The sequence below is a fragment of the Orycteropus afer genome, unplaced genomic scaffold (assembly GCF_000298275.1).
Source record: "Orycteropus afer afer isolate SDZICR_OR568_19922 unplaced genomic scaffold, OryAfe1.0 scaffold00079, whole genome shotgun sequence".
Lineage (NCBI taxonomy): Eukaryota > Metazoa > Chordata > Mammalia > Tubulidentata > Orycteropodidae > Orycteropus > Orycteropus afer.
In genome coordinates this window covers 3,858,444-3,884,060 of record NW_006921666.1, presented here as the reverse complement: position 1 = coordinate 3,884,060, position 25,617 = coordinate 3,858,444, and the positions used below count along the sequence as shown (strand labels likewise).

General features: G+C 39.9%; 1 protein-coding gene across 1 annotated transcript in view; it reads right to left on the bottom strand.

Annotated features, from left to right (window-relative positions):
* The window catches only part of SPTLC2 (serine palmitoyltransferase long chain base subunit 2), a 139,958-nt gene that overhangs the window by 24,473 nt on the left and 89,868 nt on the right, over positions 1 to 25,617 (bottom strand). Inside the window, exons 8-9 of the mRNA XM_007941331.2 lie at positions 24,431 to 24,650; positions 21,701 to 21,827 (exon numbers count right to left, since the gene is read on the bottom strand). Of these exons, the coding sequence (XP_007939522.1) occupies positions 21,701 to 21,827; positions 24,431 to 24,650 (347 nt within the window). The remainder of the gene's footprint in view (positions 1 to 21,700; positions 21,828 to 24,430; positions 24,651 to 25,617) is intronic.

The window sequence follows — 25,617 nt, the reverse complement described above, 5'->3', positions numbered from 1 at the left end:
TTCTGTGGGATCACCTTTCTTTGAAATGGGTATAAATATGAATCTCTTTCAGTCAGTTGGCCAGGTAGCTGTCTTCCAAATCTCTTGGCATAACTGAGTGCCTCCAGTGGGGCATCCGTATGTTGAAACATCTCAATGGCTATTCCGTCAATTCCTGCAGCCTTGTTCCTCACCAATTCCCTCAGCACAGCTTCGACCTCTCCCCTCAATACCTTTGGTTCTTGAACATATACCACCTCCTGAAATGGATGAAGACTGACCATTTCATTTTGATACAGTGACTCTGTGCATTCCTTCCATCTGTTTTTGATGCTTCCTGCATCACTCAATGTTTTGCCCATAGAATCTTTCAATATTGCAACTTGAGGCTTAATTTTTTTCCTCAGTTCTTTAAGCTTGAGAAATGCCAAGTGTGCTCTTCCCTTTTGTTTTTCTAACTCCAGGTCTTTGCACATTTCATTATAGTAATTAGCTCTATCTCCTCGAGCTGCTCTTTGAAATCTTCTGTTCAGCTCTTTTATCTTGTCGTTTCTTCCATTTGCTTTAGCTACTCTTTGCTCAAGGGCAAGTTTCAGAGTCTCTTCTGACATCCATTTTGGTCTTTCTTTCTTTCTTGTATTTTTAATGACCTCTTGCTTTCTTCATGGATGATGCTCTTGATGTCATCCCACAATTCTTCTGGTTTTCGGTCATTGGTGTTCAATGCATCAAATCTATTCTTTAGATGGTCTCTACGTTCAGGAGGGATATATTCAAGATCATATTTTGGCTCTCATGGACTTGTTTTAATTGTCTTCAACTTCAAGTTCAACTTGCATATGAGCAGTTGATGGTCTGTTCCACAATCAGCTCCTGGCCTGGTTTTGGCTGAAGATATTGAGCTTTTCCATTGTCTCTTGGCACAGATGCAGTCAATCTGATTCCTGTGTACTCCGTCTGGCGAAGTACACATGTATAGCTGCCATCTGTGTTGTTGAATAAGTTTTGGTCTTGCAAAATTCTATCATTTGATCTCCAGAATTACTGGAATGCAAAAGTTGGAAACAAAGAATAATCACTGGTAGATGGAAAATTTGGCCTTGGTGACAGAAATAATGCTGGTAAAGTAGACGGTCAGCAAAAAAGGGGGAAACCCTCAATGAGATGAACTGACATAGTGGCTGCAAAGATGGGCACTTCTGAGGACGGTGTGGGACTGGGCAGTGTTTTATTCTGTTGTGCACAGGGCTGCTATGAGTCCAAACCAAATCAATGGCCCCTAACAACATATTCCAAACACTGTTTTAGGCCCTGTGTACACAGTAATGATCAAAACAGACAAAAACTCCTGCCTGCACAGAGCTTATATTCCAGTGTGGGAGATGGACAAAAACCACAATAAATGCCTCTCTAAAGTGGCATTTGAGAAACAATCTGAATGAGCTAGGTAGCCAACTCCATATAGTGCAAAGGCCCTGAAGCATGCTTGGTATTTTCAAGGACTGAGTAAGTCAGAGTGGTGGGAGCCAAGTGAATGATGGGAAGAATAGGGATAAAGGAGGTCAACAGAAAGCCAGATCACAAGGGCCCCAGAAGTCACAAGTGCTCTGAGTGGGATGAGAAGCCTCTGGGAGGGTCTTTAAGCAGAAGATTGATATGCTTTCACCCTGACTGCTCTATCTGGAATAGACTCAAGATGGAAGCAGAGAGACCAGGGGAGAGATGTTGGTGGACTGGGTGGGAGCAATGTTGTTGTCAGGCGCCATCGAGTCAGTTCAGACTCATAGTGACCCTATGTACAACAGAATGAAACACTGCCTGGTCCTGCAACATCTCAGTTATTGCTATGTTTAAGCCCATTGTTGCAGCCAATCCATCTCACTGAGGGTCTTCCCCTTTCTTGATGACCTTCTACTTTACTAAGAATGATATCCTTCTCTAGGAATTCATCCCTCCTCATAACATGTCCAGAGTAAAAAAGATGAAGTAAAAAGTGAACTAAGCATATATTTGAAGATAGATTAAAGTTTTCAAGACTTTCCAACATATATTGTTATTAGCTGCTGTTGAGTTGATTCCAATATTGAATGAATGAACAATGACAAGAACAGAAGGGAGAGACTATTGTGAACTAGAGTATTGAGGGAAGGCATTTTATGGAGTTATAGAATCTTTGTGTAGCTCTCTGCAAGGACAGAATAGTCTCCTATTACATTGCTTATTGATCATACTCCTGACTCATCTTTCCTTGGCTTATCTCTAAACTATTATAGAAACCAAACTCACTGCCATCAAGTCAATTCTGACTCACAGCGACCTCCTTTGAGTTTCCAAGGTGGTAAATCTTTACAGAAGTAGATTGCCCAGTCTTCCTTCCGCAGAGTGGCTGGTGGGTCTCAACCACCAACCTTCTTAGCAGTCAAATGACTATTGTGGCTGGTATTCAGTCCAGGTGAGAGTAAACAACAGTCTGAAGGACAAAAACAACAGAGGGGATACAGAAAAGTGGGCAGGTTCAAAGAAGACAGAATCCACAGGCTCTGGTGATTAAATATAGGACACAAAGAAGATGGAGAAAAAAATACACAGTACAAATTTCTTGTTTGGATAACTGCATAAGTAATGATAACATTATCTGAGACTGGGAACACAGGAGAAAAAGCAGATTTGAAGGGAAACAAGCGGGAAGGGCAAAAATCTTTGAAAACACAAGATAAGTTTTAGGTAACAAATATCTTTAGAGTTTAGAGGTTCAAGACTACTGCTTCCAAACTTAGACTGGCATATTAAAAGTTAGTTATTAATTTACAGTTAAGAGTGCTTGCTCATTATAGGCCAGCTTCTTTTTTTTTTTTAAATAACTTCACTGAGATTGTAATTCATATACCATTCTATCCACTCATTTAAAGGGTACAATTCAATGGTTTCTGGTTTATTTACTGCGTTGTGCACTACTGTGAATTTGAGAATATTTTCATCACCCCCAAAAAAGACCCCTATGTATTAGTAAGTAGTAACTCCTCATTTCCATCTAGTTCCCCCCACCCCAGGTAAGAGCTCTGGTTTTAAATGACTTTTTTTTTCAGAATATAATTTACATTATATTAGCACACTGCTAAAGACACAATTCTAAAATGAAAATCTCCATGGAAAACTCTGCAATTTAGATGAAAATCATACAATCAATAAATATAAGCAATCTGCTTTTCATTTTATTTTTGTTGTTTTCTACAAATGTTTATTTATTTTCTAATCTTTTAAAACCACCAAAGGAACCAAAAAGTGCTGTGAAAGATGAAAAACAGAAGTGAAAACATTACGTTGTGGAAAATTCCCTATGGCACATTTGAAGACATGCCTCTACTTTGTACTGCATTCATTTTCTCTTGTCTGTAAATTCCTGTTGCTGTTATTAGACCTTTCACATGTGTTTCTGTGTCAAAACAAACTACAAACTCTGAGTGCAAATACGGCATTATTTTTATTACACTTCCCCTAAGACAGTCAAGGTAAAATAGTCTATGCATTCAAATTACTTTTATAAATTAAAAAGTAGAACTGTCCATGTTTAACAGAATTAAGGCAAGTAAGAATTAAACATCAAGTACTCAAAAAGCATTCTGTAGCTGACAGTGGGATGAAATCCTAGCTCTGCCACTTCACTTACTATGTGACCTTGAGTAAGTGACTTTACCTCTCCCCTACCTTCACTTGTAAAACAGGGAAAATAACATCTAATACTTGTTCTGAGAATTTAATGAAAAGTGCTTAGTGCTTTTCAGTGCCCAAACCAAAAAACCAAACTCACTGCCAGCGAGTTGATTTCGACTCATAGCAACCCCCTTTGGGTTTCTAAGGGAGTAAATCTTTATAGAAGTAGATTGCTCCATCTTCCTTCTGCAGAGTGGCTGGTGGGTTTGAACCACCGACCTTCTGGTTAGCAGTCAAATGCCTTAGGCACCAGTGCTCCTTTTTCAGTGTCCAGGACATAGTAAATGCACAATAAATGATCATTAATATTATTTTAGTAGTGGTTCAGTGGTAGAGTTCTCACCTTCCATGAGGGAGACCTCAGTTCAATTCCCAGCCAGTGCACCTCATGTGTCTGTCAGTGGAGGCCTGTGTGTTGCTGTGATACTGAAGAGATTTCTAAAGAGCTTACAGACTAAAAGAGACGAGGAAGACAGACCTGGTAGCCTACTTCTGAAAATCAGCCAATACAAACGCTCTGCGAAGCAATGGTGCATAGGGTTGATGTGAGTTGGGGACAACTCGATGGCAGCTAACATTATTACTGCACTCTGTTCACAGCTTTTCCCTTAAAGTTCATGCCACGCATATCTTCCATACGACATTATACATTCTAACTCTTTAGATTAGCTTTAACATTTCAAGATGAAATGAAGGTTTACCTTACTTTTCCCTGCTGTTTCTAGTACTCCATTTTCTTAATTCTTTAGCAACTAGACCTCAGATTATCTTAACACACAGCATCCTTTATTAACATATAGTTATTTATTTCATTCCCTAGTACTCTGATTTCCATCAAGAGTCTTTACTGCCAACCCTAATATGGAAGGGGAAAGTTGATGGGCCTAAAACAGAGTTTACTCACTCATTCACTTCTACTAAAGCTGGAAAACTTTGAAAGCACATTTTACGATTCAATACAACAGGCTAATTGACTGAGAATATCTACTGATGTCCATAAGAATGAATTGTAATGGTAAGAAGAAGAAAGGTCTAGCAAATGCTTTCTACGATGATGCCTATAGCTTTCATACTTAGAAAGCTTATATCCCCTCCAAGAGATGGCCATCTACTCATTTCACCAAGTCATTCTTGGGGTCAATGAGACTTAAATGGCACATAATAGAATGAAATCTACTTGAATAATGGCCACACTCTTACTGAGATTTCAAAAACAATCTCTAAAACCCCTTGCCCTCAAGTCAATTCTGACTCATAGTGACCCTACAAGACAGACAGAACTGCCTAATACGATTCCCAAGGCTGTGATCTTTACAAAGCAGATTGCCACCTCTCTCTCCCACGGAATCACTGGGTGGGTTGGAACTGCCAGTCTTTCATTAGCAGCCAAGCACTTAACTACTGTGCCCCGGGCCCCTTAAAAACCTCTAACTGCAAACCACTGATCTTGTGCTGCCTCCTTTCTACCTTGCTTCCAAAATGGTTGCAATTTATAGAAAAAGTACAGAATTGGAAAGAGCACCAAAGCATACGCTTACTGTACTTCATTTAATTGGTTTTTGGTTACTAAAGAAGGGAGAAAAATTCTTTCCCCACTCAAATCAGATATAAAAATGGCCAAGTACTTCTATTATCCTTTGTCAACTGCAAACAAACAAACGAACAACCACCACCACAGCCCTGTAGTCCCCAGGAAAGAGAGCACACTGTCATGGATGGGGCATTGCTTAGGAAAACAATGAGAGGTACACATTACATAAAACCAAAAGGTGGGTGAAAATATCTTAGGAAAAAAAATATTTGTATTTTATTGTACCCTATCCTTTCATCTGTACATTCCTCCAAGAACAGGGTGCGCTATATAATTTAAAACTAAATAAGTGAAGATAAAAATCCATTAATAGGAAAAGAAAATTCACAAGTGATAGTAAACATTTAGTACTTATTAAAATTTACAAATGATTTGGCTTGCCTTAATATTCTTCTAAGTAGATAGACTCTAAAGCTGATTTCCATGCCAACAGAAATATACTGATTATATAACAGGGTTATACAAGTAAGGACTGTCTGCTCCACAATCTTTTTTCCATTTAGATGGTATCTCAGTGGGTGGACTGCATGAATTCCAAGGATGAATTCTTAACTAAATCATCTAATTTTCTATTTTTAAGAAGTTGTCTCTTCCTCACTCATTTTTTCTTATCAATGGGCACTTTCTTTGAACAGCTCTAAGGTAAGGGAAGCAGGCAGCAGAAACCACTTTAAACTCATTACAACACTTTCTAGACCAGTAAATGATACAGTTGTCACAAGAAACCAGACAGATGGCACATAACAACAACAACAACAAGTGTATCCCAGGGCCACAGTCTTGGGGTCCCAGCAGACTCCATCCGACCAGTAATTCTGGTCGTTACTATATTTTTGAATTTTGTTCCATGTTTTTCCTCCCACTCTATCCAGGATCTCCAGTTTTGATCCCTTCAGTGGGCAAGGTCTTTTGTAGGCTATGTACTAAGGAACTTGGGACTCTGAATTAAAACAAAAATAATAAATTCCAACCAGCCTTAAGCGACCTGAGCACAGATCTCCAAAGCCATGGTGCCATCTCTGAGTTCCTCCCTCACGTACTTGGTCTCTGACTTCTTCATCTCTGTAACCAATTCATTCACCAAGGATCATCAGTTGTTCAGAGGGAAGGTTCAGGACCCCAGGGAACTTGTTGTTGTTGTTAGGTGCTGCTGAGTGGGCTCCGAGTCATAGTGACCCCATCTACAAAAGAACGAACTAGGTTTCCCAAAACAATGGAAACTGGCTACTTAGCTTTACCACCAAATTCCATTTTCATATGATATATTTTCCTTTAAAAGAGAGAGACCAAATATCTTGCCTTCCAATTTTCTTTCCTTTGTCCGATAATCACCAATCCCTACAGCTGCTGGGGTCTCACACCAGATATTCTGATTCAATGCATCTGGAGAGGGGCCCTGCCATTGGCCCAGTGGTTACTTTTATAAGCTTTCCCATGTGTGAGCGAGGTTAAGAACCATCATATCAAAAATAACGGTGATTTGAGACCTTCAGCAAAAGTTGAGTAAAGTCTGTAGATTAGATGGAGGGGCAGAAGAAGTAACTCTGACGCAGGAGATCCACGGTAAAGTTTGAGAAACAATGCGTTAGAAGAGTACAAGTTAATGAGATCCTTCTGAACCTCACCCCACCATCAAAGCAGTTGAGGGAGGTACAGAGCAAATATTTAGGTAATTATGAAAGCGAGGTGACTTTTTTTTTTTTTTAAATCAGTTTCTCCCCAGAAAGCTCTTCAAGGTAGCAAGCCATTGGAAGGATGACAGATCCTGGCGCTCTGTCATTTTTGTTTATTATGCGTTCATGCAGCAATCCACGTAGCACCGAGTCTCCCAGACAATGCCCTCCTCGGTAATTCGGGGGAGGGGGCAATTCCGTCCATGTTAAGGTTTAGAAAGTTATTCTTCAAAAAACAAAACTGGGGCTGGACCATAAGACTGTAAGACAGCATAAGAAAAGGCTTGTCTCAGCTCAATGGCACCTGAACAAGCTCTATTGTGGAAAACGATCTTTAAAATATACTTTAATACAAAATAAAATTAAGATAATTTACCCACTTTAATGTGGAAAAAAAAAAAAAAGCCACTTGACAAACCGCCCTTTAATTAAGAGTTTATTTTCCTTATATCATCTTACCACAAATTATCCAAAATGAGGCTATCTAATTTAGGGTCCCTTTCCTGCCCCAAGGGGACGTACTGGAACCCCTTATTTATGCTTTGTACTAAAAGCAAGATTCTACTTAATAAACAAGTCTATATTTGTTCAAAGGTTAGCTTCCAGCCTGCTGCCTGTGGTCACCTTTATAGCTAGCTTCAAACAAACCCTGCAACACAAAAACCTTTATTAGCATGTGGATTTGGAAGAGACTATGCTACAAAAAGTCTAGAGTGTTCACCATAGATTTCTGAAGCAGAGAGGGAGGTGAAAGGGATTACTGATCCATGGAGGGGAAAGAGGCAGGTAAACACCCCAAAGGGCTTTCATTTTAGGTCTGAATACTCACAACACAACTGAGCTGCTCTTTGGAAAATTAGCAGGCCAGAAATAAGAACATTAGAAACAGGCTGTAATAAAAAGTGTCTTTTAATTAAATATTAAACATCATCAACACAGCTTCAGAAACAAGTTCAGGAAAGCCACAATCTATTCAGAGATGAGACACCGAGAAAACGTGTCCCATTTGTGAGCTCGAATTTCCGCACCTGGTACAGTGGTCGTATTGCTTGCTGATTCAGAAGGGTTGAGTCACTGGGGAAAGCCCTTTGTGCCAGGTAATGAAGCCGCTACTTTACAAAAGGGGAGTCTTTCTGCTTTCATTCCCTGGAATGACACCTGCCATAGGAAAGTTTCCCATGCATAGAAAAACTGATAAGGAACTTCTGTGTCTAGATTTTAGTGGATTTTGGTTACGATTTGAGTTTGCTTTAGAGAAGTTTAGTGGAGGTGTGTGAAGAAAGAGGGTGTAGGGATAGAGAAGGAAGAACTGAGAAAAGGGGAAGTTGAATAAAGGAAGAATGTATTTCTGGCTCTGAAACCAGTTCTTCACAGACTCTAGGTCTACCACTAGACTAAGTTTTCTCCAAGGTATAGATCACATATTGTTCAACTCTGCACCTCTCACACAGCATATCTACCATAGAGTTCAGAATAGATGCTTGAGAGATGCTGAATCGAATCTTTTCAACAATGGTGTTCCAGGTAGTCGGTTACAAGACACTGGTGTTCTATCTAGTCTTTGATTCTCAGGGTCAGATACACTGTTAAACGTACTGTGGCTAAGATTAAAAGTGTGTTTACTAGAAAATTTAATTTTCATTTAGATAAATGTCTAATAGTGAAAGAAGCAAATTATTAAGAAACAGAATGTTAAAGAAAAAAAGTAGAAAAATGTAAGCTCCAAACATTTCTGGGCTCAGAAAGCCTAATGCTTGGTGGGAGGGGCACAGAGCCTCAATGGATGGAAAGGTCCTCCCACCAAATTTAACTACCCTCTCTGCCATCTAGTACATTCCGACACAGAGACACCCACAGGGTTTCCAAGGCTGGAAATCTTTATGGGAGCAGCCTGCCTCATCTCTGTCCTGCGGAGAAGGTGGGCTCGAAATGGTGACCCTTTCATTAGCAGCCAAATGCTTTAAAAGCAAACAAAGCAAGTGGGTGTTAAAAGCTGTCAGTCCTTTTCCCTCTCACCCAGGTTGTTGTTGTTGTTATGTGCAGTCAAGTCGGACCTGACTCATAGTGACCCCTCCTTGGGTTTCCAAGGCAGTATCACTACAGAAGTAGATTGCCTCATCTTCCTTTCGAGGAGTGGCCGGTGGGTTTGAACCGCCAGCCTTCTGGTTAGCAGTCAAGTGCCTTAGCCACTATGCTACCAGAGCTCCCTCTTACCCAGGAGAAGCAGGAAATTCTCTCTTTATGAACCCAAAGGATTTGTTCTATTCAACAGTTTCAACCCCTGAGCATGTGAATCCAGTCTTTTTTTTTTGTTTAAGTTTCTCAGTTCTAAATTAGTTGTTGACAATTCCCTGGGATTCTCAAAGTAATCATTTAACACTTCATTAACAAGTCTATTGCTGGAATAAATTCAAAGCCAAACCTAACTTTAATTAAACCTCAATGTGTCCAGAGTATTCTTTTTTCCTCCTACACCAAAAGGCATCCGAATGGGACCACCTAACTCACTGCCATTCAGTTGATTCTGACTCATAGCAACCCTATAGGACAGAGTAGAACTGCCCCATAGGGTTTCTGAGGCTGTAAGTCTTTATGGAAGCACACTGCCTCATCTTTCTCCCATGGAGTGGCTGGTGGGTTCAAAATGCCGACTTTTTGGTTAGCAACCCAATGCTTTAACCACAGCACCACCAGAGCTCCCTTGAATGAGACCAGTTCCTTTCAAAACTAAGAAATATAAAGAGTGCAGTTTTCTACAGAGATAAAAGCTTTACATTTCCTATCACCACTTCCCCCCTCATCATCACTTTTAATTTTATCTATCAAAGTGTACCTATCTAGTCTATTCTGCACCAAGATTTGGTCATTTGGACCTAACATTCAACTACACAATCAACGCTATAATAAAGTACTTATGACCTATCCACTTGCTTATATTTTGGCACCACTCCTTCATTGAACAAATTTATCAAAAGCCTACTACTAGATGTCAGACATTGAGCTGGGAGCTTTGCAAATTTTTAACTACCTCATTGGTCAGAAATAAAAATATCAAAACATAACTCGAAAATAGAAAAGCAAATTTTGGGTTGTTTTGGTCAGACACTTTGCTTTGATTCATAAATTTTATGGTTAAATTTCCATTACTAGACATGGGTTAGTAATGTATGAAGAACAAGCTAGAATTTCAAAAGTTTGGTGGATTTTGTCAGAGTTTCCTAGGTCTCACTGTTTCTACTCCCAAACCTGTTCTAACACAATCTTCCCACTCAAGGTGTAAGCATACAGGCAGCACAACTCCCATTCAACAGAATCTTACTTTGGTCCTTGGCAAGATGCCTTTAAATATCTATCTGTCCATATATTTATGGCGTGGTGCCTAAGGCATGTGACTGCTGGCAGTTCAAACCAACCAGCCATTCCTTGGAAGGAAGACTGGGCAATCTATTTCTGTAGAGATACCAAACCAAACTCACTGCTGTCAAGTCGGATCTGACTCATAGACCACACCTTGGGTTTCTTAGTGAGGCAGTATCACTAAGGAATTAGATTGTCCCACCTTTCCGGGGAGTGGCTGGTGGGTTTGAACCGCCAGCCTTCTGGTTAGCAATCACATGCCTCAGTCACTATGCCACCAGAGCGCCCTCTGTAAAGACACCACCTCGGAAACCCAAAGAGGGGTCACTAGGAGTCAGATCCGACTTGATGGCAGTAAGTTTGGTTTCTGCTTTGGTCTCGCCTTTGGGAGCAGGATAGGAATTAGAGGGAAAAGGTAGGCAAGAAGGGACAGGAGTGGTTGAGTAGGAATTGAATCTCAACTTCCAATGCATGCTCTAGCTTTTCTTAAGGTTCTATGCAGTGTCACTAAGGAGCAACATGTCTTCCTGTGGAAAAGATGAAAACCAAGGTTTATTAATAATAAACCTCAGACTCTTTGTGTATGTGTCTATGCCTTACTTTCAGTCTTATTTTAAGCAGGAGTTATTTCCATAAGTGATTCATATACTTTGAATCTAGTCATAAAAAGTATAAAAGTAACTTATTTACAGGGTAAAATAAAATCCTAGTGGTACAGAATATAATTAATTAAAAAACAGAAGTTCCTCCCTTAGCCATCTCCACAGCCGTTTTCAGGAAGTAGCTCTAGGTTCTGTTTTGGGTAGTTAGTCCCACAATGTTGAATGGATACACCGTATTTTCACCCTACTTCCACCTCTGGTTCTTGTTCCATCTACTCCAGATGGTGTCGAGATGAGGCATTTATGTTTCTACTACTTTGAGTGTTTCTTCCACTGATGACCATCATTTTATGTTATATTACTATTTTTAATTGTTCTAGTGGCTGGTTACCTTCATGTTTCTTAACCTTTACAATTTGTTGATTTATGTAGTTAAGGTAGCATCCACTGACTCCCCACCAAGTCTGCTACTCCCACCACTCTCTTGCTACATATCTTACCTCCATCAGCTACTTTTCCATTATGAAGTTTTTTCATATTTATGCCTGGTTTATCACCTTATTTAAACCTTCCATGCTTTATCAAGAATTGACCCTAAAAACTAATTAAAAGCAATAATGTTATGATTATTACATTGTACTTGTGTTAAATAGGAAAATTTTCTAAGTGTCAAGGTTAAATGGTTTCTCATTTTTTAACCCCCACCAACTGCTCAAAAACCAAGGCAGATTTTAGTTTTTATTTCATTTTAAATGTACTGCTACCTAAGAAGAGTTTTTAACATTTCACAGATCACAGTATTATCGGTATGTGTGGTAGTTAAGCTTGTGTGTCAACTTGGCTGGCCTGTGTTTTTGAGTGGCTGGGCACCTGGATGGGCAGTTGCTCCCTATGATGAGACTGAATGTGGTATAATCAACTCCATGGTAGAATCTGCTGTGAACAGCTAACTAGCTGCCTTCAGGATATGGCTGCTTCCAGTATACAAGGAGATGCTTTGAGAAAGGTCTCTAGCTTCTTGGCACATCTGAATCCTGCATCTGACTGAATCATCAGTGGCCTGCCACATTGCCTACTGATCTTGGGACTGTTTCTGGACTTGAATTAATGGCTTGCTGTGTTGCCTGCTAATCTTGGGACTGTGCCATTTTACTTGTTGATCTTGGGTTCGTCAGCCTCAGCAGCCAGTAGCTGCATGACTCAGAAAAGCCTCTAGCTCCAGTGGGCTTAGAATAGGAAGCAGAGCTAAAGTCCAAGGTTGAGGGGCCTTCACCCAGCCATAGAGCTGGCACTTTGAATTCAGACTTGTAGTCTCCTAAACTGTAAGAGAATAAATCCCTGTCTGTTAAAACTATACATCTGGCACAGGGAGATAGCTCAGGGTGCAGAAGAGTATGAAGGGATGGACACTGGGAGGAGGTAACTATGGGGAGGAAGTGGGAGGGGAGCTGCTGCATTGTAAATTTTGGTCAATGACATGAGACAAAGTGTATGTGAACTGCTGTATGAAAAGTGAATTTACTCTGTAAATCTTCACCCAAATCCTAATAAAAAAAAAAAAAAGGTTAAAAAAAAAAACCAAAAACTATACATCTGTGGTATGCCTGTTATAGCAGCACTAGAGAACCAATACAGTATGAAACAATTATTTCAAAATCATTCATTTTGATTTTGGAAAATAAACAGAAGAACTAAGAGAGTGGCAGCCATTATGTGAACATACACTGCCACAAAACCTAAAATGTCACAGATCATGTATTTCCTTGGAAAAGAACAAACGCTAATGGACAACCTTAAAGCCCAACTGAAGTAATTAATAATAAGAAAGTGCTTACATTTTAATTCAAGTCCGGTCTGCTCCATAGTTTTCTGTAAATCCTTATTATAAGAAACCAAGCTCAGCTTCTCTCTCCATCCTTATTTGATACTTGATATTTTTCAGATGATTTTTATTTTCCATATGTACATCTCATTGATGATATACAATATGTGCCAGTTATCGTGGGACAAACACTTCTCTGGCTCTGAATACTAGTTTACAAATGCTTAACTCCAGTTACAAGAAGATCTGGGCAACAGGTTAGGGACAGTAAAGATCAAACCAATTACATCATAAAAATAAGATTTATTCCATTGAGGGAGAATTAGTAAGAGCATCAAATCAAAGACTGCATCTATATTAAAAACTAAATTATTAATCTTAAATCTCCTGCATATTTTTCCTTTGGTCCTATCATTCTAAGAACAATGATCAATATATGAGGCTTTAAGAATAATCCAGTATAAGTGAATGATCAAGCTTATTTTTTTTTTAGGTATGTACATTTCTGTAACTTCTCAGGGTTTAAGAATACAAAGAATGTCACAATGGACTAAATCACAGGTCATTTAGTCTTACGTTGTCTCTCACCAAGGAACCAACTCAATGATTTATTTGTTCAATTATTCACCAAGTTCTGTCTGCCTACTCTGTGCCACATCCAATCTACACATAAGGGATAAACAAGGTAGACCAAACTCTCTGCCTTCATAGACTCTGTATTCTACCTGAGGGAGATAGACAGTACAATCATATGGATACGAATACAACACTGTAACATCTAGCATACAAGTCTATTGACTGACTCTCACATACACTTTGAATTTTGCCTCTGGGAGACAAAATTATAAATTTGAGATAGTCTAAAATTGTGATATATGGCTTTTGGAAGGAAAAAAACACAAAAGGCAACTAAAGTAAATACCATCACATACATACACGATCCTGTAATAACAATAATCTACGAGTAGATACTTAGGCAGGTTGAATAGGTGTGGGAAGTAGAATGGGACTATATCCATGAATATATACAGGTCCAACAGAGGATATCTCTACATATGTATTTACATATGCTACAAATATATAAATGAATGCACTAGAGCATACACGGGACAAAGACAGGAGAACTTCTTCTCCATAACAAAAAACTTTGAGAGAATGAGTCACTAAGCCCAGGGGCTCAGTACCACAGTCTCATGGGACATCAAGGTCAACAGGCATAATACAGTCCACAAAGACAATGTTCTATATCCTACTTTGGTGAGTAGTGATGATGGAGTCTCAAAAGCCTGTGAGCAGCCATCTAAGGTACAACTCTTGCCTCTCCCTGTCCAGAGCAAAGAAGAGTGAAGAATATCAAAGACATATGTAAACAATTAGTCCAAAGGACTACCAGATCACATGAAACTCAGCCTCCATGACTCTGAGACCAGAACTAGATGGTGCCTGGCTACCATAACTGACTGCTCTGAACAGTATCACATTAGAAGGTTCTGGATAGAGTAGGAGAAAAAAGTGGAACAAAACTCAAAGTTTTATATATATATATAAAGACCAGGCTTATTCATTGGATAGAGACTGGTAGAATCCCTGAGATTATGGCCCCTAGTCATCCTTTGGACCTGGAACTGAACTAGCCTCCATGGCTCAATTTTCAACCAAACAGGTCTATAAGGTGAACAATAATACTAGAGAGGTACAAGCTCCTTAGAACAATCAACCATTTGAGATCAGAAGGGCAGCATTTGTCCAAGGACAAAGTTCAGAAGGCAAGAAGTAGGTTAGAAAAGGAGAAGGACTATAAATGAAAAACATAGGAGGAAGTAAAATGACTGATGTTATGTTGAGGGGATTGTAATCAATGACATGAAACAAAATGTGTATGAAGGATTAAATGGAAAACTAATTTGCTCTGTAAACTTTTACTCAACTCACAATGAAGTTTTTTTTTCTTTTTAAAATGCACTTTATTGAAATATAATTTATGTACAATGAAATACACAAAACTAAAGTGACATGGGTCAATGCATTTTTTTTTTTTTTTTTGCAGTGTTCCCTCCACACCCCTCCCACCCCTGGCAACCAACAAAGAAAGTTTCCCTCCATATATAAACCTTTCCTTGACCCTCCACAACAATGAACTAATACTACATTTGTCCTTCTGTGACTGAGTTATTTCACTCAGAATAATGTCCTCCAAGTTCATCCATGTTATGCGGTGTTTTACAAACTCTACATTATTCCTTAGTGCTGCATAGCATTCTATTATGTGTATATACCATAGTTTGGTCATCCACTCTTCCGCTGATGGGCACATAGGTTGTTTCCATCTTTTTGCCATTGTAAATAGTGCTGTGATGAACATGGGTGTGCACATATATCTGTTCCTGTCCTGGCTCTCACCTCTCTAGGATATATAACTAGTAATGGGATTGCTGGGTCAAATGGTATTTCCAATTCCAGCTTTCTAAAGAATCACCATACTGCTTTCCACAGTGGTTGTAACACTTCACAGTCCCACCAGCAATGTATGAGAGTCCCAATTTCTCCACATCTCCACCAGCATTTGTTATTTTCTGTCTTGTTGAACCTTGACATCAGTGCTGGGGTGAGATGGTATCTCATTGTTGTTTTGATTTGCATCTCTCTGATGGCCAATGTCAACTCACAATAAAAAGTTAAAAAAAAAAAAAAAAACCCTACAAAAGTAATACAGACAGCCCTCATTATTGGAAGCTATTTCTGTAAGAGTGCTAGAGGGTGAAATTTTAGGTAGCAAGAACTATATTAGATTAAAAAATAGGAAAAATAGAATGTGTCTTGGCTCATCCAAGAACTCTAATTTTGCCCCAAACTACTAAAATATTCTTAAATACTTATATAATAATGCACCAAGAATTTGTATAAAGCATAAAACATCTAAAACACTAATGATCTATTCACCCATAGCAAAAAATTTTGGTACAACTGCAAGTAGTACTTAATGATATCATACAGTATCAGATATATTGAATTTCCCACTTATACATTCATCTTTCTCAATAAGCTTTAGCACTTTTACATTTTCTCTGAATGTAGGGTCTTTTTCATACCAAATGTAAGGGATCACTTCCTTCTTTTGCAGACTTTTCCACAAATTTATAGAACATTTTTGTTGGTAACGTGGGGAAGATAACTGAGATACTGCACAACTCATTTAAACAACTACAGTGGACAGGACAGGAGACATGTTCCTACTGGGAGAAGAGCTGAAATACGACTGAACTACGCTCTACACATCCCCTTCTCCACATTCATGCACAACTGAGAATGTTCTTGGTAACATGTAGTGATGATTTATTAACATAGTGGGTTTTGATTCAGATAGTTAATTCTGGTAAATACTTTTGTAAGTTATTTTGCAAACAGTAAGCCTTTGCATATTTTAAGACATTTATACTATGTACTATTTATGGACACATACATAGCGCAAAAAGGATGTGGGGGTGGCATCGCATGACCTCTTCTAACTTCACAAAGGGGAGAGAGAATCACCATTAGCAGCATCAGTTCAAGGCTGAGCCCTATGAGGCACACAGGTCAGATATGCTGGCACCCTCCAACCTTCTTACCAATTCTGACACCACTGTCCCTCCACAGCACTCTCTACTTCTCTGCTGTGTTCAATAATTCGTTGCAGTGGCCACACAGAACTCACAAGGCAATACTCACGATTATGGGATTTATTGAGGAAGCAACAGGTTACAACTCAGGTTCAGAAAAGCTCAGGATACGATTCTTTGATCAGGACAGTCTCCTGTTGGCCATGCTTGCAAGGCATGCCTCTCTCTGGCCCTTGGCCTCTTGGCCTGGCCTCTGCTCTGCTTGGTCAAGTGTTACAAAGCTCTTTTAGCTCTGCCGATATGTGTACTCCACTCTGCCAGCTAGCCTCCTGCCTGAAGGCACTCAGCTTTCTTGCTCTGTGGGCTAGCAAGCCTGCCACTCTGTTTTGTGCTGGTCTCTTGGTTCCGTTGGTTCTACTGCCTCTGCTGCTTTTGTCTGCCTGCCGTCTCAGCTCAGAGATCTAGGGCCCAAGGACATGCTCCATTCCTGGCTCTTCTCTCCTGATGGTAGTGAAATCCCCCCTTTCTGACCCTAGGATGGCTCATTTTCAGCCCAGCAGGATGACAAATGACAAAACTGACCAATCCCCATGTTAGGGTTCCATACACCTTATTTCCATGGTCCTGCCCAACAAGGATACCATTATTTACATTATTAACAAACTATCCAGTTCCCTTGGTGGGCCAGCACCTCACATCTGCACAGTCCCACCCAGTCACAGACCATGGCTAGAAGAGCGGTATTATGTAATCCACTGCACCATAGATAGTAAAAGTATAAAAGGAAGGAAGGATGCAATTTCAGAGAAGTGATCACCTCTCAGGAAGGGAGGAGAAAAACAAGACCAGAAAGAGATACTAAATGGGTTTTATATATCTGTTTATTTTTTTAAAAGTGAGATACTAAAAAGTGTGCACATAAGAGAAAAAAAAAAGGGAAAAAAAAAAATAAAAAAAGAGATACTAAAAAAACAAAACAAAAAACCTCACTGCCGTTGAGTTGGATCTGACTCATAGCGACCTCTCCTTGGGTTTCCAAGGTGGTTTCACAACAGAAGTAGATTACCCAGTCTTTCCTTCCAAGGAGTGGCTGGTGGGTTTGAACCGCCAGTCTTCTGGTTAGCAGGTAAAATGTCTTAGGCACTACGCCACCATAAACAGGGCAAAAGAGTGACATTTTTAAATACGGGTAGTGGGTACATGCATGTTAATTACATTGTTTACTGTATCTTTTCATGACACCTGAAGTGCCAATAAAATTCTTACCTATGTGAAACAGGCCAAGATTAAGCAGCCTGCAGAAACTATTCATTTAAGAATTTGAATCTGACACTATACTACACAGGGCAAGAGAGCTGGTGTATGTTTTCATGTCAACCTAATACCCTTACAAGCCTGTCTCTTGTTAGGACACCCACCCTTCAGACAACCCTCCCACTTCCCTGACCTCACCCTCACTCACTGGTCACCTCGCACTATTACGCTTCACCACTCTGGCCTCCTGGCTGTTCCTGGAAAACAAAGTCGCCTCCATCTCAGGGTCTTCTATCTCTGGGAATTTCCATGGCTAAGCCCTGCCTCCTTCAAACCTTTCCTGAAATCTCATCTTCTTAATGAGGCCTACTGTGATAGTTGGAGCTGTGTGTCAACTTGGCTGGACCCCAGTTCTGTGTGGTTGTTCCCATGATGGGATTGGATGACTGTGTTCTGAGTGGCCACTGTTGAAGGCGAGTTTCCCTAGGGGTGTGGCCTGTTTCCAGGATATCCAGGGACATCCTGGGAAGAGAGACATTCTTCTGTGGATCGGGATTCCGCTGTGCTGCCTACAACTATCCGTGAGTGAGAAGTCCACCGTTCGGCCTGGAGATCTTGGATTCGTCATTCGCTGGAGTCAACAGCTGGTATACTGCCTGCCAGCCTTGAGCCTCTCGGCCCCTGTGGTTGAGGGAGCCAGGAAAAGCCTCCAGCTTGACATTTGATCTAGGGACTTTGGACTTGCCGGATTCTATACGTTTGTGGGCCATTTTCCTAAGATAAATTTTTTTTTTCTCTCTCTACATATAAGCTTTGCTGGTTTTTGTTTCTCTAGATAACCCAGTCTAACACACCTACCCTGACCACCCTGATAAAAATTACCAACTAGCCCCCAGCCCTCCTGATCCCCCACCTTCCTTGTTTTATCTTTTCCCTGAAGTACTTACTTTCTAGCACACTAGAACTCCATAAAGCAGAGATTTGGGGGTATTTTGTTCTTTGATGAATCACAAGTAACTAGAGCAGCACCTAACACACAGCAGGCACTGAAATATTTGGGGAATGATAAAGAAAGCATCCATGTTCCTATGCTACAGTCCTCACTGGGCTATTACCACAACCAACTTTTCTCTGCATCCCCAATACTCTTCAAGTATATTCTCTATTCAAATGGTCTGTGGGTTCTGATTCATACAGAGTGAGATACTCAGTGTTGGTGGAATTAATGAAATTCAGTGTCTTGGATATAAGACATGAAGTTTCCCTCAAGTTAGGCCATTTCTACCATAACACCCTGAGGAAATAATAGTAGATACTTCTCTTTTAAGATCACACTAAGGCAAAGTCAAAAGGCCATTGCCTTGGTTCATAACTTTTTTCCTACAATGACAGTGAAAAGAGGCATTCAAAGATGCCATAAAACATGTGAGTTAAACATTTACCTCAAGTAGACACACGCCCTAGAGAGAACAATCATGGGAGAAGGAAGGGCTGCTTATGCACAGGGAGACAGCTCAGGGCGCAGAAGAGTATGGAGGGATGGACACTGGGAAGAGGTAACCATGGGGAGGAAGTGGGGGGGGAACTGTTGCATTGTAAATTTTGGTCAATGACATGAGACAAAGTATATGTGAACTGCTGTATGAAAAGTGAATTTACTCTGTAAATCTTCACCCAAAAAAAAAAAAAAAAAAAAAAAAAAGATGCCATAAAAATAACATTATCTTACACTGTTGAAACCATGCCAGATTTAATTAAGATTAGGAAGCAGACTTCATCAGCAACAGTATTTATCTCTACATTTTGCCTTGATATTTTTAAATCTCTGTTTTGGTAGAAGAACAATATAGGCCAACAGAAGTTTCTCATACTAATTAAAAGTTTTAAGAAGTAAGTTTTAAAATATAATTATTATTTAAAAGCTAGTAGTGGGAGTTTTTTAAAAATGGCTGTAAAAATGCCTCCCTTTGAAAAGTGGAGTCTAATTCCCTATCCACTTCAATCTGAGCTAGCCTTAGTGACTTTCTCTAATCAACAATTCTAGTTAGATCAGTAAAGGCCAGATGGTTTCTGCCTGATTCTCTTAGGATGCTTACTCTCTGCAAAGTACCTCTGAATACCCAGTTACCATGATGTGAGGACCCTAACCATAGAGAAGACACATGAAGGTGCTCTGATCAACAGTGCTAGCTGAGCCCAGCCTCCAAGTCCCTCCAGCCCAGATGACATTAGAGTAAGGAAGCTAGAAGCTTCCAGATGATCCCAGCCCCCAACCATCTGCGTCTTCCCCAGCTGCTTGAGTGTTCCAAGCTGAAGGCCCAGACACTGTGGAGCAGAGACAAGCCATGCCTGCTGTGCCCTGACCGAATTCCTGACCCACAGACTCTGTGAGCATAATAAGACGGTTGTTTGGATGTAAGCTTTAGAGTGGTTACAGAGGCAATAGATAACTGGAAAACTAGTGCTAACTCAAAGCCTGTATCTAGTTACCAAATTTCTTTTTCTCACCACTGGCAGAGCCCTGATTTCATTATTTATTACAGAAATATCATTTACTCAGAGGTAATACACTGCAAAGATCCATCCTCTAGGCAGGCAAGGAAATTATCCAGTTAACTCTGATAGCTGTTAGCCAATTTTTAGTCACCTAAATCTGTGAATTGATATGGTTAAAGTACCTGTGTGAAATAACTAGATAAAAGCCAGTTCAAAACACGCACACACATCAGCTCAAAGCACACTATTTCCAATAACACCATACTGGAAGGAGGACATAAAGTTGTAGCAACTGTTTAACAAGAGTTACTCACAAGGCTCCATGTTCCTGTTCACAATATTAGTATTTTTTTCCCTGAGGAATCAATTTATGAAACTGAAAATGATCACGTCACTATTTTGAAAGAACTCTCACTAGAGATAACAAAGATCTATCACAGATCAGGAAAAATATTAAGGCAAATTTCTGATTTAAGAAAACAGATTTAAATTCAATCAAAATCACAAGTACCACTTCACTCATCCTTTTCAGTAAAAGCCAAATGAATCTCACAACAAAGTGTCATGGAGGGCTCCAAGGTGCATAATGTGAAATCCTAAGAGTCAAATTGGATTTAGAAACATTAAGAAAGCAAAAAGTAAAATTAAGGTATGTCCCACAGTCACAATGGAAATACTTTCTAAAGTAAAAAAGCCTAATTGTGCCTCTTCATTATAACTGTTCTATAGTCAACACTGCCCTCTGGTGATCTAGAATAAATGTCAAATGCCAGAAAGCAAACATCACACTTTATTGTTCATTGCCTAAGTCAAAATAATTACTTTGGACTACCTATCCCATCAAAGGCAAATAAATGGATTTGGGACTACCTTTGTCACCTTTCTTGTTACGTGCTGCTGAGTCAGCCCCAAATCACAGTGACCCTGTGCACGCCCAGTTATGAGTCATCCTTAACCTTTATTACCTACTATGTTAAATTAGAAACTTGTTAAAAATGCATTAAATCAAAGACTCTAATTCATGGAAATAGCAGCTCTTAAATATTACGTTAATAAAACATCGTGCATAGTGAAGGAGCCCCAGTGGCACAGTGGTTAAGTGCTCGGCTACTAACCAAAACATCAGCAGTTCAAACTCACCTATCCCTGTTCAGGAGAAAGATCTGGCAGTCTGCTTCCATAAAGATTCACAGCCTTGGAAACCCTATGGGGCAGTTCTACCTTGTCCTAGAAAGTCTCTATGCGTTGGAATCAACTCTTTGGCAATGGGTTTTGGGTTTTACCCAGTGAATTACATCTTCACATAAAATTGTGCAATTCAAAAAAAGACCCTGAAGGCTTATTACCTGAGTTATGAGGGTTTGTAGGAAGGAAAGATTAAAGTCTCACCATCAATAAACAAGAAACTGTAACAGAAGCAAGTCTACGTCTCATAGCACGTGTGTCTAACACACTGAAAAGGGTCCACAGAAATGATGCCTCACATACCTACCAGCTCCGCCCTGTAGCATACCTGACTCCTTATGTTAAGAAAATTGTGGAAGAACCGGCTCAAGAAAAAGAGCACGTCTGGGTGTTACTTACTGAGCCTAGGAAATTTTCCAAGAAAGACTTACCAAGGCTGGTGCCATCCAGCCCCATGATGCACTTCATAGAGGTGATGATCTGCTCCACCACAGGTGGCGACAGTGACGTGGCATACACTGCACTGTGAGAATGTGTTCGCAGATAGTCGATCAGCTCCTAGAAGACAAGGAGAAGCAATTCATGAAGTCCCTGGCAATGCCAGTGCTGCCCCTGTAGGTGCGAGCCAATTCCTTCCTTCTACTGTGCTGGAACAGGGGCACTTACTTGAATCGCAAGGTCAGCCAAGGTGCTCAGAGCATGCTGTATGCAACTGGGCCAGAAACAGCACAATTCTTAGGCTTTGTTTTGTTTTATAAACAAGTCACAACATGGAAAGAAAAATTAGTTTTCAAGAAACCCTCTATATATCATTGAGATTCATGGCCCAGCCAAGGTGACATAAACCCTTAACCATCACTGCTAGCGTTGCTTTCGCTTTGTTCCTTGGTGTCTGTTACTGGCAAACACATGTTGTTAATATGCAAAATAGTCAGACAGTAGATTTTTCTACTATTGTCGTAAATGCATAATGTTAGATAACCAAGTGAGGAAGTGAGTGTGTTACTGTTCCAGTGAGTGAGGATCAGGTGTGTTACATAAAATGTCATCTGCATCTCATCCTATGTGGCCCATCCTTATACCCTTAAATAATAGATGGCTCTCTATAACATCAGATTTACAGCCATTAAATATTCTCCATATATACAGAGATTTACAAAATGGCATTAATGTGGCAGGAATTAAACAGAAATTTACTAGGTCTTTCATCAGAACACTGTTAAGAAAAACCTTGCCTGTCAGTTATAAGGATTTCAAAACAATCAAGCTGATGTACCAGAAGTAAATAAAAAGTGATCTTTAGGTCATAGACTAAAATGTGACTATAAAACAGTCTATCACCTCAAAAATACAAAACACTGTAGAAACAACACAAAGCACAGATAGATTGTACTTAAACAATCCACCATAGTATTTAATGTTTTTCTATCTTTTGGTTCAAATCTTACCAAACTGCAATCAATTCTCCAAAATGAGCCTGCTTCCACAAACAGAATGGTAAAATCTGAGCTAGAAATCTATTAAACTTCATAAAGACTTGCTAATAATGGGTCTTCTCTAAAAGGCAACTGATCAACAAGAGAAGGACCATTCTTTAACACACCCAACAGAAAGGTTTAAAGAGGAATCAACAACATTTATGAGCACCTACTATATATAAATATTTAAACCATGTATAAATATTTGACATACCGTTTTTTCTAATCTTGCAGTTTTTCTTTTAACAATAGCTTTAAGAAATAATTTACATACCACAGATTCACCTTTTTAAAGCATATAATTCAGTGATTTTTCATAGATTCAGAGTTGTGCAACTTTCATCAACTAATTTTAGAACATTTTCATGATCCCCAAAAAGAAACCCTGTACCCAGTAGCAGTCATTCTCTGAGGAGCTGTGGTGGCGCTATGATTAAAGCACTTGGCTGCTAATGAAAAGGTCAGAGGTTTGAACCCACCAACCATTCTGCAGAAGAAACATGGGGCAGTCTGCTTTCGTAAAGATTTATAGCCTTGGAAACCCTATAGGGCAGCTCTACTCTGTCCTACAGGATTGCTATGAGTCAGAATCCACTGAATGGCAGTAGGTTTGCTTTTCTGGTTTTCTCAGTCCCTGACTATCAGTAACTTACTTCCTGTCTTTGGATTTGCCTATTCTGGACATTTCATGTAGATGAGATCACACAGTATGTGCACTTTGTGACTGTCTTCTTTCACTTAGCATAATGTTTTCACGGCCATCCATGTAGTAGCCTAGGCATACAGACTGTATTTTTATATGAATATTGTTGTTGTTGTTATGTGGCATCGAGTCAAACCCGACTCATAGCGACCCCTCCTTGGGTTTCCGAGGCAGTATCACTATGGAAGTAGGATTGCCCAACCTTCCTTCCGAGGAGTGGCGGGTGGGTTTGAACCGCCAGCCGTCTGGTTAGCAGGCAAGTGTCTTAGCCACTATGCTACCAGAGCTCCCATGTGAATATTGTTACTACATATTTATTTCCATTTTACTGATAAGGAAATTGAAAGGTTAAAAGGCTTAGCCAAGGTCTCACAAAGTAATCAGAGACATACTCAAACTTTGGCCTCCATCTGTGTGGTTCAACTATTTCCACCATGTTACACACTGACTGCCAAACACCTCAGAGTTGACTTTTAAAATTTTAAAATTGAATAATGTAATGCCATATAGTACATAAGAGCTGGCAAAATAATCTTTCTTCTTTTTCTGTGTTCACACAAGATGCATTTGCATCCAAGGGCAAGGAAACTGGTCCTGTATTGCCATTTCCTTGCTACTTTTGAGACTGTGAGCACAACTCAAACCCAACAGAAGACTATGGCAAACAGGAAGTACCACTGTGTGTTCTCTCATACAACAGGGTATTCTGTATCTCAGACAGCATGTAGTTCAGAAAGAAGCTAAAATAAGAAAACAAGAAACAATGAACAGAATCAGCCTTTAGTTCAGTGAGGAGACATCAGTCACTCACCAGGCAGTTGAAGTGTGACACCTGCTGGCATTACAAGCTTATTAAACCACAAACTAACTCAGGATGTCAGCATCCTAGTTCAGGATCCTATCGCCTGAACATGACTTACTAGGCTAGACAGTCGGCAGTATCTTTATCTTTACTTCCTGGAGGCTCATGGCCCATTTACCTTCTTGCCCCCAATGTATCCTCCAGAAGCACCAAAGCTCTTTGTGAATGTTCCCATCATGACGTCCACGTCTTCAGGATCCAGGCCAAAGTAATCTACCACACCTCGACCTGTAGGGCCCAGGGCCCCAATGCTGTGAGCTTCATCTAGATACAAGTATGCTTTGTATTTCTTCTTAAGGGCAATCACTTCAGGAAGGCGAACAATGGATCCCTCCATACTGGAAAGCAAGATAAATAAAAATAGATGGAAATTTTTTAACTCTCAAAATCATTATTTTTCAAGTTTATTGCCTTTAAAATGGTCCAACTACTCTTATCTGTGGCATGTTAGATGATGCCATGGCTAGTCAGATGTCTAGGGGGACAGACACTGGATCTTTTTAAAACAAGCACCGGAACACAGCTCATCTTAATTCACCACAGAAGGAGAAAGTTTATAGCAGATTCTTCTAAGATTATAATAATGGACAACATTAGACTCTGTATCACATTAAAATTACACAAGAGAAGAAACACCATTAGGAGGTAAGACAGTAAAGAGTTATCCAAAACAAAACCTCCCTCATAATTAAATGTTGTGGGATTTATTTTGATATATTAGTAAACATATTCTTATTCTTCCCTCTCTCTCTAAAAATTTCCCCTGTAAACAGCAGAGAAATACAGGATCCAAATAGAAGGGGTGGTCATGGTGATGGTTTGGAGACAGTGTAGTTTATAAGATAAAGAATAAAGAGCCAGATAAAAAGACCTCTGTTCTAGAGCTGGTTATTTTTAATGAATCACAAACACTGTGTGGTAGTTAAGTTTGTCTGTCAACTTGGCAGGGCCTTGTTGAGTGGCTGGGCAGCTGAATGTAATATTCCCCATGATGAGACTGGTAATCAACTCCATGGTGGAATCTACTGTGAGCAGCTGAGTAGCCTTAGGGGTGTGGTCTGCTTCCTAAATATAAAGAGAAGCCTTGGGAAATGGTCTCTAGCTTATGGCACCTTGAACCCTGCGTGTGGCTGTGTCGTTTTTCAGCAGCAGCCTGTCATGCTCTGCCGAACTTAGGACTTTCAATGGACTTGAATTAATGGCCTGCCAGGTGGTTTGGTAACATCAGGACTGTGCCTTTTTACTTGTCAACCTTGGGCTTGTCAGCCTCAGCAGCCAGCAGCTGAGTGAAGAAAAGCCTCTAGT